Source organism: Tamandua tetradactyla, chromosome 6 (genome assembly GCF_023851605.1).
Source record: "Tamandua tetradactyla isolate mTamTet1 chromosome 6, mTamTet1.pri, whole genome shotgun sequence".
Taxonomy (NCBI): domain Eukaryota; kingdom Metazoa; phylum Chordata; class Mammalia; order Pilosa; family Myrmecophagidae; genus Tamandua; species Tamandua tetradactyla.
Genome location: NC_135332.1, coordinates 110,835,399 through 110,854,415, shown reverse-complemented (window position 1 = coordinate 110,854,415; position 19,017 = coordinate 110,835,399). Strand labels below are relative to the sequence as shown.

General features: G+C 35.7%; 1 protein-coding gene across 11 annotated transcripts in view; it reads right to left on the bottom strand.

Moving 5' to 3' along the window:
* CSPP1 (centrosome and spindle pole associated protein 1) overlaps window positions 1-19,017 on the bottom strand; it is a 234,531-nt gene that overhangs the window by 67,345 nt on the left and 148,169 nt on the right. For 7 of the 11 annotated variants that reach the window (XR_013178240.1, XM_077166937.1, XM_077166945.1 and 4 more), the window contains 4 exons: window positions 12,935-13,087; window positions 9,384-9,496; window positions 7,475-7,624; window positions 6,947-7,093 (listed from right to left, as the gene is read on the bottom strand). Coding sequence is in view for 10 of the 11 variants with exons in the window: in XM_077166937.1 (XP_077023052.1) it covers window positions 6,947-7,093; window positions 7,475-7,624; window positions 9,384-9,496; window positions 12,935-13,087 (563 nt within the window). In the remaining variant the exon portion in view is untranslated. The remainder of the gene's footprint in view (window positions 1-6,946; window positions 7,094-7,474; window positions 7,625-9,383; window positions 9,497-12,934; window positions 13,088-19,017) is intronic. The other 4 variants (XM_077166946.1, XM_077166942.1, XM_077166943.1 and 1 more) reach the window with 1 other exon arrangement.

Below are 19,017 nucleotides of genomic sequence, written 5' to 3'. Positions count from 1 at the left end.
GAAGTTCCCTGGGAGGCGTTTTCCTTCTTTATCTCCAAAGGTCACTGGCTGGTGGACTCAGCTTCTCATGGCTATGTCATTCTGCTCTGTTCTCTCTGAATCACTTCATTCTCCAAAATGTTTCCTCTTTTATAGGACTCCAGAGATTTTTCAAGACCCACCCACATGGGTGGAGACATGTCATCACCTAATCCAGCTTAACAACCACTCTTGATTAAATCACATCTCCAGGGAGATGACCTGATTACAGTTTCAAACATACAGTATTGAATAGGGATCATTTTACTTTCATGAAATGGGATTTTGATAAAAACATGCCTTTTCTAGGGTATATACATCCTTTCAAACCAGCACAGATGAAATGGACAAATTCCTAGAAACACACAAAATACCTATACTGACTCAATAAGACATGGAAGATCTCAACAAGCCAATTATTATAAGTAAAGAGATTCAATCAGTCATCAAAAATCTTTCCATAAAGAAAAGCCCAGGACCACATGGCTTCACAGGGGAATTTTATAAAACATTCCAAAAAGAACTAACACCAATCCTCTTTCAAAAAAAATGAGGAAAAGGAATGCTACCTAACTCATCTTATGAAGCTAACATCACTTTAATACCAAAATTGGATGAAGATGCTACAGGAAAACTACAGACCTATCTCCCCAATGAAATAGATGCAAAAATTCTTAACAAAAATACTAGCAAATCCAATCCAATGACATATGAAAAGAATTATACATCATGACCAAGTGGGGTTTATACCAGGAATACAAGAGTAGTTCAACATAAAGAAAATCAATCAATGTAATACAGCACATTAACAAATTGAAAGGGAAAAATTACATTGATGCTGAAAAAGCATTCGACAAAATCCAGTATCTTTTCCTGATAAAAATACTTTAAAAAGTAGGAATTGAAGGAAACTTTCTCAATATCATAAAGGGCATATATGAAAAACCCATAGCCAGCAATACACTTAACAGTGAAAGACTGAAAGCATTCCCCCTAAAATCAGGAATGAGACAAGGATGCCCACCGTCACCATTATTATTCAACATTGTATTAAAAGTTCTAGCTGGAATGATTAGACAGAAGAAAGAAATGAAAGGCATCCAAACAGGAGAGGAAGAAGTAAAACTTTCATTATTTGTATATGATATGGTCCTATACATGGAAAACCTGGAAAAATCTATAGCAAAGCTACATGAGCTAATAAAAAAATTCAGCAAAGTGGCAGGATACAATACTAATGCACAAAAATCAATAATGTTTCTTTATAGAAGCAAAGACCTATCTGTCTTGGAAAAGCTGGCTACTAAATTTGTATGGAAGGGAAAGAACAGCTAAACAAATCCTAAAAAAGGAACAGCAAAATGGGAGGACTATTATTTCCTGACATTAAAGCCTACTATAGGTGGCCTTCTGTACCAACCATGGTGTGCCCTCATCCACTGATATCAGTATACTCTAAAAAGGAGAAATTATCAAAAATGTTACTTTGCCTGCTGTATTCAAGCCTCTTGGTATTCATTAGACCAGATATTGTGAACACTGTTCACACCAACTTGCACAAAAATAGACACCCCTATGCTGTCAGTGAGTTACCAGGTCATCAAACCAGTGCTGAGATCTGGGGTACTAGCAGAGCTGTGACTCAAACTCCCAGAGTTCAAGGCAATGGGACTCACTGATGCGGCCAGGGTGCTTTTGGAAATATGTATCGTGGAGGCCATGTTTGTGTCAACTAAAGCATGGCATTGATGGGTACCATAGAGTAAACACAGAAATGAAATTCCATCTGCTCCTCCCTGGCTACTTTAGCCCTACCAGCACTAGTCATGTCTAAAGGTCATCGTATTGAAGAAGTTCTTGAACTTCCTTTGGTGTTCGAAGATAAAGCTGAAGGCTACAAGAAGACCAAGGAGGTTGTTTTGCTTCTTAAGAAACTTAAGCCATGGAATGATATTTAAAAAGTTACATACTTCTCAGCAAATGAGAGCTGGCAAAGACAAAATGAGAAACTGTTGTCCATGCAGCACAGGGGACTGAGCATCATCTATAATGAGGACAATGGTATCATCAAGGCCTTCAGAAACATCCCTGCATTTACTCTGCTTAATGTAAGCAAGCTGAACACTTTTAAATTTGCTCTTGATGAGCATATGGGATGTCTCTGCATTTGGACTGAAAGCTGCTTTCCACAAGTTAGATGACCTTTATGGCACTTGGCATAAAGCTGCCTCCCACAAGAGTGAGTCCATATCCATACAACCTTCTCATGCACAAGGTGATGAATAAAGACCTCAGTAAAATCTTGAAAAGCCCAGAGAGCCAAAGTGCCTCCAAGCACCACACAAGAAGATTCATCACAGAGTTCTAAAGAAGAAACCACTGAAAAACCTGACAATCATGTTGAAACTAAACCCATATGCAAAGACTACGCACCAAAACACTATTCTTCACCAGGCCAGGAATCACAAACTCAGGGTGAATAAAGATGCAGCAGCAATAGAGGCTACTCCCAAATCAATAGGTCAAGCTCTTGATCTTAATCTCTATCTGCTCTTTGACATTCAGTTCAATTTATTCTAGACCTCTAGAATAGGTTCTGCTTAACTGATCAGAATTTTTCAGTTCTTGTTTTTCTGTTTCTTCCCCTGCCTACATGGAGACTTTTTTTATTTTGAGGAGGGTCTCCTCAGATATTGACTCCAGTCAGATTTCCTTGACAGGACTAGCCCATATCTCAGGAGGAAAGAGTGGCCAGCATCAGTTCACCCTGAGGGTGAGACCTAGCAGTTGGAAGAGTTTCGTAAGAAGCCTCTAGACTCTGTCTGCAAAAGGGGGAAGAGTGAAATGAGACAAAGTGTCAATGGCTGAGAGATTCCAAATAGAGTTGAGAGGTTATCCTGGAGGTTATTCTTACACATTAAGTAGATATCACCTTGTTAGTCAACATGTAATGGAGAGGCTGGAGGGAACTGCCTGAAAATGTAGAGCTGTGTTCCAGTAGCCATGCTTCTTGATGATGACTGAATAATGATATAGCTTTCACAATGCTATTTTTTTGTGTGTGGATGTGTGATTGTGAAAACCTTGTGTTTGATGCTCCTTTTATATACCTTGTCAACAGACAAGTAGAACATATGGAATAAAAATAAATAATAGGGGGAACAAATGTTAAAATAAATTTAGTTTGAAATGCTAGTGATCAATGAAAGGGAGGGGTAAGGGGTATGGTATGGCATGGTATGGTATGGTATGCTGTCTTTTTATTTCTTTTTCTGAATTGATGCAAATGTTCTAAGAAATAATCATGATGATGAAAATGCAACTATGTGATGATATTGTGAATTACTGATTATATATGTAGAACAGAATGATCATATGTCAAGAATGTTTTTGTTCGTTTGTTGTTAATTTTTTTAAATTAATAAATAAATTAATTAAAAAAGAAATAGACTCTGTGTCTGCCCGCAGCTTCCCACCAGCGTAATGTGGTATGGTGCCTTTAATTTCAGCAGACTCTTCCTGCCTGGGCATGGCTGAAACAGAGGAGAGGTTTTTGGTTGGCATTAATTGCTTCAGTTTTCCAGTCCTGAGGCCTGAATTCCTTGGGGGAGGGATTCCATTTGTGCTGGGTCCCATCTTTTTGCTGGAGAAGGTACAGCCTTTGAGAAATCAACTCTTCTCACCTGCCTTTGTTTCTCAGAGGAGCTTAATTCTGCCTTCGCCTGGAGCAGAGCTGGTGCCTGAGAAGTCTTCCGGTTCTATCTTATGATATGTTAAGTAATAGAAACAAAGCTGGGAGGGGAGGGGAGGGAAGGGGGTTCCTTTTCAGAGCAGGGCACCCCCACCCCACAACCCCCGGATTTGTCAATCAAGAACTTCGAAGTCGGTACATGGCTCTATGTATCTCCCCACTCAATATGTGGCCCCCTCACCCCTGCCCCCGTTTTTTCAGAGTTCAGTCCTTTTCCAATATTTTGTGCTGTCCAAATCAAAAGCCTCAGTTTATTTTCTTTTTCTGTCAGCCGTGCCCCCTCTCTGCCAGAGCAAAAACTCCTAGTATCTTTAGCACTTATTCCAGATTAAACTGTGTGGAGGGCCTATTTTCAGAAGTCAAATTTGTTAATTAACTCCACAAGTGGAGCTTGGTTGACCTAAGCCCTTGCTGCTGGTAAAGTCTGTTTCCTTTCCCCTGGGGGAACCAGGCTGCCATGCCTGGGGGTGGGAGGGTGGGGCAGGGCAGGCCTTCACAGCTTGAGGAACGTATAGTTTTGTGTGGGGCCTAAGCAAGTCCAGCTGGTGTATGATGTGTGTCTCGTCACTTATGTAGCCCATGCAGTTGTTCTGTATGGTTCCTGGCTATTTACTAGCTGCTCTGGAGAACAATTAAATTCCACACCTCACTAAGCCACCATCTTGCCTCGCCCCTCCCAAGCCCTTGATGTTTAGGCTTGCTCTTGTGAAAGTTATTTCGATAGTGAAAAAGCTAAGCCTACCTATAATTACATCTAAGATACCTCCAGAAAACCTCTTTTATTGCTCAGATGCGGCCTCTCACCTCTCTCTCTCTGAGCCCAACTCTACTTGGGACATGACATCCAGGAGTAAAAGTCTCCCTGGCAACACGAAACATGACTCCCAAGATGAGCCTGGTCCTGGCACTGTGGGATGCACAATGCCTTACTGACCCAAAGAGAGAAAAAATATATAATAATAAGGCATCAATGGCTAAGAGAGATCAAACAGTCAAGATGCTATTCTGGAGGCTACTGTTATACAAGCTCCAGTTAGATAGTGCTATTTGCCATGGTTTGCTAAACCCCAACCAACATAACTCCTGTTAACTCTTAAGAACACCTAGGGCTCAAACTGAAACTCTATATAGAAGTTTCATGAACTAAGTTTGCTTTCCTGGAACCTATAATTTCCAGAGAGTTACTAGACCAGATAAATCCTGAAACCCAGAGAGACCAGCCCCTCCAAGATTATCAACTAATTACATTCCCCCTATTCTTTAGTGTTGACACCCTTCTCAACATGAAAAAGTGAGAACGGGCACTGCCTAAAGATCCCTATAGACTGGGAGAGGGATCAAAGGAGAAGAAAAGGAGGAAGAGGAGCTATAGCAGAGAAAATAGGATCTAACAAATGAATATGACTGCTGAATCACTAAATGGATACTTCTTTTAGCTGCTAGCCTTTTGGAGTAGGTAGATGGAAAAATCTGGAGGAGTAGAATGGTAAACTCTGAATCTATTCTGTAATTACTTGTTAAATGTACTTAGAAAATTATTTTTAATTGTAAAATATTTCACAATAAAAGTAATAAAACAAACCTCGGAAAATATAACTGCAATGGACTTAGAAACCTAAGGTATGTTTGACATGGTATATACAGTAGTTACCCTTTGGCAGAGATTCTTGCCATACTACTGGCAACTTGGCACAACTAGAAGATAGCAACAATTTTAACCAGTATGAGATGCTCCATATACTTTTCTCAGCCACTAACACAGCCATGTACATATCTGCCTAAAAACTCTTTAAAACTGACTTTTAAATAAAAAAATAGTGTTATGACATTTGAATAATATACTTTAAAAGGCTGAACAAATTCTGAATACTCTTTCTTGCCTAACACTCCTAGAATGCCGAAAATAAACAAAAAACAAAGCAAAAATGATATATCATGATTACTTAGAAATTCTCTGTTTACAATCTGTCAGCAAATTCCAATTATGGATACTTAATTTCTATCACCATTAGGCACTGGGATTAAAAAAAATCAAATAGCACGTCTTGAACCAATCAGAAACGGCAGTCGGTATACACACTGAAGAGTGCACCAATTCACATAATAAATACATGAGAGGAGCCTGTCAATTAAAAGGAATCCTTTCGTGTTTTGTGCTTGGAATAAATACTGTTGAGTAAATCTAAATTCCTAAATTAAAGGGCTAACCTAAAAGACAGACAAGGTTTCTCAGAGTGTATTCCATGAACCAACTCTATCCAAACTCTAAGGATGGCTATAAAATGCAAGGTCCCAGGCCTTCACGAGACTTAGTAAAGAAACCAGAACTTTGCAGATGGAACCCAGGAACTTGCATTTTTAACAAGCCCCCAATAATACTGATGCTCACAAAATTTTAGGTATAACCATAAAACATGAACAAGGGTGCAAATTGGATTCTCCTTTTTTTTTTTTTTAATATGGGCAGGCACCGGGAATTGAACCCGGGTTTCTGGCTTGGCAGGTGAGAACTCTGCCTGCTGAGCCACAGTGACCCACCCTCAAACTGGATTCTTAAAACATTCAACTGGCTTTCAAGAGAGAAAACCTCTGTCTAATGACGCCAATTCATGCACCTAAACCTGAGCATCAGTCCCCATTTCAAAGATATGGCCTTCAAACCAGTCTATGGTAAACCACCACAATCTGTCATGGACAGATTTATAAAACAGAGTAAAAATTAATTACTAGATAAATGAAATGGTTTTAAAAGATGTACAAAATCCAAGCCCAACTTTTCTATTAGACTTAAAAGATATAAAATTAATTTGGTGAATTGCTATACAAGTTTCTAAATATTTATTCTTGTTTTCTTTACTTATCTTGCCATGAATAATTCACAGGGTCCACAGGGTCCATACCCTTGGGTAGCTCCACCTTAAACCACAGGAGCAAGACTATGAATGGCTAAAGTGAACTGATTACATTCTCAGGGAGAAAATACTAACAAAGCACAGGGACATAGCCCCCTAAAGTAAGACCGACATATTGAGTCCAGACTAAGTCATATGATAGAAGAGGGATGGGAACAAAAGCACCTCCTCCTCTTTCTCCCTTTTTTCCAACAACTCCACAACTTTCTTACAGTGAATGTAGGTTAAACTATAGATTTGATTAACATTTTCATCTGAAACTTACCTTAGTTTCTTCCCCAATCATATTTTCTCTTTCATAGTAGTGCTGAAGTTGCAGGTTATGTTTTTCTTCTTCTTCTTTCTTTTTTTTTTCTGCTTCTTTTCGTCTTTCTTCAGCTAATCTTATTAGTTCTTCATTCTTTAGCCTTTGCTATAGAGAAAGCAAAAGCAACAAAATAAAGAGAAAAATATACACTCTATGCATATATTGTATTGTCCATTCAAAAATTTGGTGCCTTATCTGAAATAAAGATAAATTTGAAGATATATGGTTGATATAGTATTCTTTGCCATAATACAATTAGACATCTTTTATAATTAATCATAATCAATATAACTATTTTTGGCTTTTAAAAGTCATCATGTCTCTCTTAAATTAGCCTTTCACTTCAATAAAATAACATCCCCAGTGAATAAATATTGCTCTAACATATTCCAAGATTGTTCTCTTTATAAGTATTATCTTTTCAAGCCAAAATCAAGATTTTACTGCAGACTAAGTAGTAAAACAGAACGGGAAAAAAAAATGTACCTCCTCTTCTTTCTCCCTTTTTTTTTCCTGTTCCTCTTCATATTCTTGTTGAATTCTTGCCCTCTGTTCTGCAAGCCTTTTTTCTTCTTTCTCCTCTACAATTCTAAGTCTCTCTCGCTCTGCCTCCTCTCTCTGTTTCTTTTCTTCAATCTAGAAAATTAACTCCAGTTATTATTTTGTAAAACTATTGAAAGTTAGAACTCTATATTTTCCTGATGTCCCATGAATTCAACATTTATATCAAACTCTTTCTACAAGTAAAATGAGTTGCTAATTTTTCAGTTTCTATATTTTATTAGCAAGGCTACAAGATAAAATGCTAAAAGCCATGAGTTAAATTCCAGCTCCACCAAACACTTATAGGCTGTGTGACCTCAAATTTTCTTATCCTGTTTTTCTCACCTGTCAAAAAGAGCTAATAATGTCTACATCTCAAAGGTGTGCTCAAAAATCTGAAGTAAAAACAATAATTTTTTTACGTAGGACTCACTTCCCCAAAATGCCATTTCTTCTTTCCTATCTACTGGCATGTTGATGGGGAAAGAACCAAAACTGTTAAGTGTAAAGGGCCTTAGGCCACATGGATTCCCCACTGGAGCCTATCGTGCTGTATACTCCAGAGAAAAGAGTCTAACACAAAGACTAAGATCTGAATGGAAGAGGATCCTGAGACACAGGAACTACTTAAAGACTTAACTTATCATTATAGGAAATAAATATACCACAGTGTCCTTCCAGTTCAACAGCTGACTCAGTGACTCTCAATCTGCTGTTATTTGACTCAAATGCCCAACCAATAGCCTTGGGACCTCTGGTGCCACTCTCTCACATTCATATCTATTATTAATACTATCAATCCCTAAAAAGGCCTTTGCCATCCATTTCCCATTATGACTCTAATAAAATGCCCCTGCTTCCAGTCTTTTCAACCCATAAAATAGCCTGTACACTGAAGCCAGATCCTTAAAGACTATAATTATTGTGTCACTTCCTTATTGAAGAGTCCAAAATAATTAGGATTAGAAAGCACATGACAAGGTTGAGTGGAAATCTGTTTAAGAGATTGGGATTAGACTGAAAGCCCTAAATGTCATACCAAGAAGTTGGAACATTATTCCATAGGCAAAGAAAAGATTCTGCTAGGAATAAAAAAAGAATTACATGTTAACTATAGAAGGAAGATTAAACCAGGCCACAAAATTAATATGATACCAGGATGCTAGAATATATAGTGGATGTGTGGGAAAGGGCAGTAAGGAGAGAACAAACTGTAAATCCCTTTCAGGCAAATACCTCAATCATATCAGGCTCCAACCCTGGTGTTCATCACAAGTGTGTGAGCATGGTGGTCTGTGTATTCAATAAACACTGGATGCTCAAGGGTCTTCACTGTGAGAATTTCTATTACTTTAAATGCTATTTGCTTATATACATAAATGGCATAAATACTTGCAAAATATTATTATCTTACAGCTAATTTTATTTATTTACAATCTGTAGTACTGAGTCAAATATCAAACCATTTGAGAAAAAAAATGTTGATCTTCTATTAACTTAGAAACATCCAGAAAGATTCATGCTATGCCTAATAGGTAAAACTAATAATCCAGCTATAGAAATCTCAGTATTCTCTGTTTTAACTAATTAATAATTTAATAAAATTTTAAAAAGATTAAGTCAACTGTGATGCCTAACATAATCTCCTCATTCCTTGTTTCAGGTATAATTTAGGTACTAACATAATTTTAGTAATACCTGTATATCTGGTATAATTTAGATATTTTAGAAACCTATATGACATTTTAGAATTTAGTTTTCGTCCTGTGGATAAAACCTTTAAAGTTTGGTTTAGAAAAACTTGTTACAACTCTTATAAAGTCTTGAAATTAGGATCAAATAAATATTTTACCTGAAAACGAAGAAAATTCTTGTATAATTCTTGCTGTTTAATCTGAAGTTCAGTTGGAGGCTCACCAAATATATTTCCGCGAGCAAAAGGAGAGCTCTGTGTTTGCAAATGACCTTGAAAAAGAGATTTTGCAAAATCATACCATTAGCCAATGCTTCAAAAATGTAACGATTAAAGAATGAAGAGTTTGCTAATAAATTCATATGTTGAACAACTGTGCATAAAGTCCAGAGGTTAAGATCAGAAGAAGTAGATTAGAATCTGAAGACAAAACAAAAAGTAATGAGAGCAAAACAAAACAAAACAATTATACCAAAACAAAATCAATAGTTAAAAAATCATACTACCTCTGTATCTGGAAGACACCAAGGAAATATAAAAGGTAATAGCCTAAAATCTCTCATTCAGCAAGGGATTTAAAATAGAATTTATGGAGAGGAAAAAAGTACACATTTGAATTCTTACTAATGTGAATAGTCTTTTCCTAAACAATAATGTTTAATCATATGTTAGAATGCATTGTGCATGTGTGTATATATACATATATAAAATTTCTAAAATTGTTTTTTAAAAAATCAATAATTCCAAAATAGCAGTCCCATCCATAGTTTTGAATGATAGTAACAGATTAATGAGTCAGCTATAAACACATTCTTAAAACAGAATGAGTCTTTAAATCACCTTCAATTGCTTTCATTTCTCTTAAGAATTCTATTAACCAAGTCAATATAAACATGAACAATAAAAAAGATTTAACAGGGTGGGCAACAGTGGCTCAGTGGCAGAATTCTTGTCTGCCAAGCCAGAGACCTGGGTTCACTTACCGGTGCCTGCCCGTGAAAAAAAAATTTTTTTTTACTATACGTTATCTATGTATAATATATATTTTTGGAATGTTAAGAAAAAGTATTTCATAAAAGCAACTTGAAAAACAATTATACCCTAGGAATTGCTTTGAATGCAGAAAGAAATAATGGTATTTAGATTTAAGCCTTATATAAATTTTTATATTATTTACCCAGTTGCTGAATCATTCCTAAATTCATTTCTATACTTCTATATTTCTGAATTTCATATATAAAGTATATATTTCTCTCACTCAGGCAGTTCTGTGTAGGCTGATTGCTTTGCAGTTTAGTTGCCCTTCAAGACTGTTTGCCTGTCCTTAAGTTTACTAATGCCTATTTGAACAGTTCAATAGAAAATCATACCAATACTTAAACATTATGAATATTTTCTTCCACAAGAAAATTTCCTTATCAGAAACAAATTAAATACATCCCTTGAAGGTCTTTATAAGTATTATACTGCAGTGAAAAGCTGATTAATAAAATTGAGTGGTATGTTTTATCCTAATGATCAATCATTTTCTAAACATCTGAATGATTTGGGACAATTAGGGAAGGAATACTATCAGGACAGACAAGCTGAGCCTTTTTAGAAATAATCTATAAATATAAAACAACAGGGAAACACCTGCTGTATAAATATATCTAGACATTATAATAAGTCAAACTACAACAAGTAGCCCATCTAAGAACCATAAAGTTAAAACAAGCTCAATGAAAATTATGAAGGGCCTCAAAAACAGGACTAATAAAGACTAAATATTAGAGGATAATGAACTGTAAGTACAAGGTATAACTTAAGTATTAGATATATTTGAATTCCTTAAAATATTTAATATTAAAAATATTTACTATTTAAAGTATTAAATGCCACATGTATATGTATGCATACACACACATACATATATGTGCATATATACATATATATACACACACATACATACATACATATACACACACTCAAAAACATATGGCATGGCAAAAATTAGGTGGCTTTGAATAGTTTTCTGCATTCAGAAAGTATATTTTAGGGTAATTCTTAGCGAAAGTCTAACTTAAAGATTTCAATAAAAAAATCAAATGTTAAATATTTATGATTTCTTTAAACTGAGCATCCTGGCAACAACATCAGCTCCACCAGTGTGGTGGTGGTACAGAAAGGCTATAGACAACAAAATCTGTTGTGTATATTCAATTGTCAGGTTTATCCACTTGAGAAGGGGTCACAGAAACTATTTTCCAGTTGTTTTTTGCTTGTGAGAGCAGAGCTAAATGCCTAAACGTGTTATTACTAAGAGAGGAAGGTTCTAGGCTGAGCTAGCACTACAAATGATAATAAGTATTAATGAAAAGGCTCGAGAAGGAATCTATAGCACTGACATCTCAAGACAGATACTGGAATAAGAAGCAAATGATAATGAAAAAGTAATGATACTCAGAAAGAAGTCAAAATTCTCTCCTAACAGCATTAATATGTAAAGGTAGTTTGATTCTCTTAATAACCTGAATTATTATAGATTCAGAGAGAGAGCCAAATTAATATCATCAAAATCAAAGGTTCCCATTTTAGTGCCCCAAAGATGAAAGTTGGATCCATTGGACAGCACTTGATAATGGATCAAAGTAAGCAAGTATTTTCTAGCAATTAGAAATCAAATAGGCTGCCCCAGAAAACAGCAAGCAACCCACCTCCTTAAGTGTTGAAAAAAAAAAAAAAAGACTGAAGAGGCTGCAGAGAACATTGCTACCCTCAAAGCCTTGATGGATGAGATACAGAGCCAGTGATTCCAATCACAGCTCCAATTTATCTGCCTGTTTGACCAATAATAAATCATATGGGTTAAAACAAAAAGACTACATGATGTCAAGGATATTTTAGAAGAATTTTCTAACATAAAATTCTTTTGTAATTCTTTTCTAATATAAAAACTATTCTTTTCTAATATAAAAATTTTTAAGGGAAGTACAAACAGCAGGATTTTATCGTAAATAAATAGTTATTTTATAGGCAGTGAAATATCATGCAAGGTGGTATATTCTTTAATCTTCTTTTGATTTTTAAATATTTAACGAAGTTTTCATGTATACTTGGTAAAGACAATGATAACTTTTCTTTCAAATCATAAAGAAAGATAATGAATAATATTCAATTGACAGAGCCATTAAAGGATGTTCTTTAATAACAAATCAAAGATATCAGGTTGAGAAAGAAGTGTGTGGCCAGATACGAAATTAAATTTCTAATTACTTCACTCCTTTCACCTGTCTTCAAGGTATACAGCAAATGAATCCTTAAGCAAAAAATGAATTCCAGTGTACAAATTATCATACCACACCTGATACCTATCACTAAATCAAACAGTTACAGATATAAAAAGCAAATTGTATTATGCGTAAAAACGGTAATTAAGGAGTATCCTACTCACCAGCAAAATAAAAATATTAGCAGCTAAAGCATACATAAGTTACAGAGCTGAGAAGAAATATACAGTATTAAGAAGCAACCTATTATTTCCCTATTCATATTTTTTAAAAGATCTATGAAGAAAAGTTATCATGTATAGCATGAATAGCATGTTTTGCTTCCTGACTCAGTAACCAAATTCTCAAAATCACAATAAAGAACTCTGTCAGAGATTAGAAGAGAAATGTTACTGAACAACTTCAGAATCATAAAAAGAGAAATAGAATGTGATTAAAAACCTGAGTTTTTATTTGCAGAATCTTCTAGGTTCTCAGCATTTGAAGTGGCTAAATTTTGGTCTAGAGATACCACAGCCCTTTTATCTTCATATGTTCTTGCATCTGGGTTATGGTAGGCATCTATATTTTGTCTGTGCATCCTATTCAAATCAGCTGAGAGGGAAAAATAAGCCATTTATTTCAACAAATACATTTCTACAATTGGTGTGCTAAATATATTTTCTCAAAATAGAGAATAATTAACTAGTTCTGATTTTCGAACCCAAAACAGTAGAATAGAACTGGAAATAACTCAATTATATTGTGCTGCCCTTAAAACAGAAACAAAATTATCAAAACTTTTTTAAGATTTTTAAAAAATAACCCTACTAAACAAACTTAAAATTAGTAGAGAGATTAAGGACATTTAAATCATTTGCAACCCATAAACACTATATTAGCAGTATCTATATTACTGCTGAACTTGGAATTTCCTTAATATAGAACAAGCACAGCAATAACTCAAATAAGTCATAGTGAAACTTACCCAATATCATTAGCTCTTCTAACGAAAAAAAAAAATCATAATCATGTGCTGCGGAAGTTTAAAAATTATATCCACAAATTTCTTGACAATCAGAGGTGGAACTCATTCTTCCCCAGCCATCCACACCTTAAGTGTGGGCCACTTATCAATATAATCTTGCAGAAATAATGAGACATGGCTTTGAAGGCTACTTAGTAGCCTTGATCCACTTTTTGCTCTTGGATCACTCACTCTGAAGAAAGCCAGCTACCATTATCATGAGAACACTCAAAGGGCTCCATAGAAAGGTCCACATGGCAAGACACCAAGGCCTCTCACGTTGAGGGAGCCATACTGGAAGTGGACCTTCCAGCCCAGTGAAGCCTTCAGACGATGCAACCCTGGCCAACATCTTGACTGTAGTATTCTTGTGAAAGGCCCTGAGTCAGAACCATCTGGCTACACCACTCCTAAATTACTGACCCATAGAACTGAAAGATAATAATTGTTTGTTATTTTAATACACAAAGTTTTAAGGCAATTTATTAAACAGCAATATATCTAACACACATAGCAACAATCTTAGCACCCAGGACTGAGTCAAACAACCAGTCAAAATAAAAAACAGATGTAATTAATTGCAGAATTCAAGGCTTTAACAAAATAAGAGGTATCTGTTCACCACACAAAAGACAAAACGAAATAGAAAAAACTGGGACTGTACGGCCACAGTAAAATGAACTTAAACCTGGATATAAATAGTATTTATTAGGAAACCTGTTATACTCAAGGATGTGTTTCATACAGAAACAGGAATCACAATTAGAATACCAGATAAAATGTGGCAAATTCCATGTGAATGTTACAAAAGAGGATGAGAGAGCAGGCTCATGAAAGTTCACAATATGTTGTGAACTTTCAGGCAGCCTAAACTTGCAAAATGTCTAGGAGCTTCACAGGTGAAGATGGATATGAAATCAAAATGAGGGAATAAAACAGTATGAGAAAAGGTTCCAAGGGGGTAAAATGTAAAGAATGTTCTGGCAACTTCAAAGTAGTCCAGTTTAACGAAAGCACAAAGTATATGTAACAGAGCTTTGGGAGATAAAGCAGGATTTGGGGCCTAATCCGAAATCTCCTGAAAAAACAAACTGATGATTCTCAACTTGGTTCTGTAGATAGTAGCATAGACAGTTGTGGTAGTTAGAGTAATGGCAGCAGTAATGGTAGGAGAAAACATTGAATGTTCACAATTTTTACATATTATATACAACCCATAGATTATGGTTCTATTATTTTTACCCCTATATTATAGATAAGAAAATTCAGTAAATTAATTTGATCAAAGACCAAAAAGCCAATAAGCGGCAGGGCAAAAATATGAACCCAAGCAGGAGACTCCAAAATTCTCAGTGATTTTTGAGTACGTAGTCATACAACTTGTTACGCTTCAAGACATATCATGGCTTGGATGTGAAAAATAATAAGAAGGGCAATGAAGTAATAATGAGGGACTAGCAACAATGCAGGCAAAAAATAATAAATCTCAATCATGCCGGAAGTACAAAAGAAAAGGCAGGAAGAGGTAGAACCAATACATTAGGCTCATTAACTGACTGGGTATGGGGAATCAAAAGATGTCCACATTTTTTTGTTTCAGTAATAAGAACTACGATGTCTTTAACAGATAAAGGCAAATAAAGATTAGTTGGATTTAAAATTTTCTGTTTTGCATGCTAGGCATAAATAACACACCAAACATTAGGTGTAGAGATTCAGAAGACAAGCTGGAAATGAAGTAAAGCAATTTTAAGAGTGAACAAGGCTAGAGAAAGAAAGTTGTGGCTCACTGGTGATAGGTCCTAAGGAGTACCAAAAGTTTAAAGAGACAAGAGGGAAAGAATGGATGGTGCGATGAGTATATTTAACTCAAAGAACATGCAAGGTCACACACACATAGCAGAGTCTAATCTGATACATAATACACAGCCATCACTTATCTACTGAAGAGATACACAGGACTTTATGGAAGGAAGGCTCTATCCACCCAGTGCAAACAGGATGAGTTTTGAGTAAAAACCATTAAACAGGAAATTAGGATTTCAGTCAATTTTGAAAATAAAACATCAGTTGGGTGATAGGAGTTAGACACCATATTACAGAAAATTAAGCAATAAGAGGGTGGTAAGAAGTGGCAGCAGCAAGAGGACTCCTTTTGAATATGTTTTATATAACTAAGGATGTAGCAGGGTTGACAGCATGGTTTTTCTTTACTTATTTGTATATAAGAATATAAGTTACCTAAGCATGTTCATGTAAGAGAGAAGGAAGTGAGTAAAATCACAAAGGAAAGCTGACTGCAAGAAAATGACCAAATGCAAGGATTGACAAGGCAGGTAGGTATTCGTGAAATCATAATCAACTCTAGGAGTTTATCTGAATATGGGAAGTAAATAAAACAGAAAGACAACGGGAAAGTTGAGATCATGAGGTAATAGCCATGGTACCAAAGAACATGATACAAAATACAAACATGAAACAAAATAATTTAAAGGGGAAAGCAATATTTCCCTATCATCCAAGTCACTATAACAACATAAGAAGACTGGCCTATATAAACAAACAGTCACGACAAATCATAATATACACACTATTCTTGTATATCTATGACTAGACTATAGTATATCAAGCTCAGTCCTGCCTTCCAGACAACACCCAAAGCTCTACTGACAAGACAGTGAGTGCTTAAGGAAGGTGATCTCATTATGATATTTGGCTATACAAACTACAAAGGAATAATATCCTATAAGTAAGCTAACACTATTAATAACTTTCAAAATCATTAACATTTTATAATTTATTATCATGATTATACAGAGCCATCTCAATTAAAGCAATATTCAATGTATCTAGAGAAAAGGAAAATTAATTTAGCAGTGTGCTAAGTAGCACTTAAAATTTAAGATACATTCAGCAATAAAAAAACAATTTTGCTTTTCACTGGGAAAATAAGTTTGTTAAGCAATTGTTCACTTTACCAACTGCAAAGTTGCCACTGTAAAAGTGTCTTCATTTCAAATGTAAATTTATCATGATCATTTAATATGAAATTGTTGGCAGTATAAGAATAACTGTAACTAACAGATTACCAAAAGAAAGTATCACACATTTATGAGTGGGAAAATAATTCTACTCCCTGAATAATTTACTCATCAGACCAGGGCTAAATTGTCTGGTACTTGCAAACAATATAGTAATAGTATAAATTTTTTCATTTCTTTAATTTCTACTTTATAATCTTTACTGCTTTTACTTCTACTTTATAATTTTTATATTTTTTTATAAACCCAAAAGAATACTTCAAATTAACATTAACTTCGCAAGTTAAATGCTGTTTGTACTTTGGTAGAAAACATACACCAAAACACATTGAATAAAATAACTGCGGTATGTCAAATAATATTAGCATGAAAATAAAAGTTAAGCTCCAAGGATCTTACAGACCCAGTATTATTAAGCAATACATGGCTGATATACAAACAGTTTTATGATTAATCAACTAAGAGAGCTAAACAAAAATTTCAACCCTTATACCAATAAAAACAGGTATTTCAATATTAAATTTAAAATATGTACCCTTAATTTTAGAGCTTAGTCTCTAGGATAAGTAAAAATCTAACTAGTGGTTCACAAAGTAAATCTCACAAACATAAAAGAACTAAAATCATACAAAGTATGTTTTCAAAAGAAAAACAGAACATAGGGTGGGCCACAGTGGCTCAGCAGACAGAGTTCTCACCTGCCATGCCAGAGACCTGGGTTCGAGTCCCAGTGCCTGCCCATGCAAATGAAAAAAAAATTAAAAAAAACAGAATATGAACTAGAAATGACTAAAATAAAGCTACAAGAAACTCTCCAAATATTTGGAAATTAAAAAAACCAACCTTTAGGACAGGACGTCATCAACACAGCAACACATAAAGCTACTGAAATGTTCCCCAGGAGATGCAATTAAAAAAAAAAAAAAAGGACAAAGGATGGTCTGTCCCACAGCAGAGGGAGAGACTCTCACCTTTTGTAGACTAGGGGGACAGGGGAGTTCATTTCAAGGTCCAGGTCAGTGAGAGACAAAGTCTGAGAAAATGTGGACAGAAGCTGTGTTTCCAGTGCTGGGTCCGAAAGTGTTTTCCCCATCCCTGTGAGAAGCAGGAGTAGGAGACCTGGGTGAAAAGCTAAAGTCTGGGACAGCTGGGGGTTGTACTCTGCCACAAATAAAGTGAGGGACACAGACCCATACTGAGTCAGATTTTTGCCGGCAAAGAGAGGGAACAGGAAACCTGCAGTTTCAACTAGACTTGGAGAGACATCAAGGGCATTCAGAGAGCAAACAGCCCTGAGGATGATTAAATTATCAAACAGGACCACCAGCTGGGCAGAACAAAATATGCAAGGGAATCGACGGGCTTTTTCAGAGAATATCCAGAAAATTATTTCAAGTGACTAGAGCATATCTAGACTCCCTGCACAGGAACCTGCCCCTATTTTGCCTGAGAAACATGGATGACCCAACTGTTAAAGCAGTGCTCTTCAACAACCCCTGATCTTGCAGGATGGTGAAAAACAGAGCACCACTGAAAAAAAAGCAGATCTATTTTACACAGAAACAGACACCGCTGAGATGCCCAATGCCCACTCCTAACCCTGTGGCAGACCACTATAGATACTTGTTTCTGAGGGAGAAGGGGGGGAGCAGATCCAATCTGACAACGGGCAGGGAGAGAAATGAATAAAGACAGAAAAAATACAACCAGCAGGAAAACCCTAGGCAAAAAAGATAAAATGACCTCCAAAATAAAGCAAGAAAATCAGATGCCTCAACATCAACAAAAAAATCATAATTCTTACCAAGAAGGATGAAAGAAATGGCCCAACAAGAGGAATAAACTAAACCTCAACTGAGACACAGGAGGTGAAACAATTAATGATGTTCATACAAATCTTCTAAATCAGTTTATGAATTTGAAGGAAAACATGGAAAAAGAGATTATTGTTCATCTACAGAAGACACAGGTTGCCCATACAGAAGAACCTGAAGGCTTGAAAAGCAAACAAAAAGACAGAACTTATAGGAATAAAAAGTACAACAGAATAGATGAAAAACAAATGGAGACATATAACAGCAGATGTGAAGAGGCAGAAGAAAGGATCAGTGAACTAGAACACAGAAGGACATCTGACATCTTATACACAAAGAACAGAGAGGGAAAAGAACGGAAAAATTTGAGCAAGATCTCAGGGAACCGAATGACAACATGAAGCGCACAAACATACATGTTATAAAAGTCCCAGAAGGAGAAGAGAAGGGAAAAGGAGAAGAGAGGATAATGGAGGATATAATCACTGAAAATTTCCCAACTCCTATTAAAGACATAAAACTACAGGTCGAAGAAGGGTAGCATATTCCCAACAGAAGAGATCCAAATAGACCTACTGCAAGACACTTATCAATCAGATTGTCAAATATCAAAGACAAAGAGAATTCTGAAAGCAGCAAGAGAAAAGCAAAATATCACATACA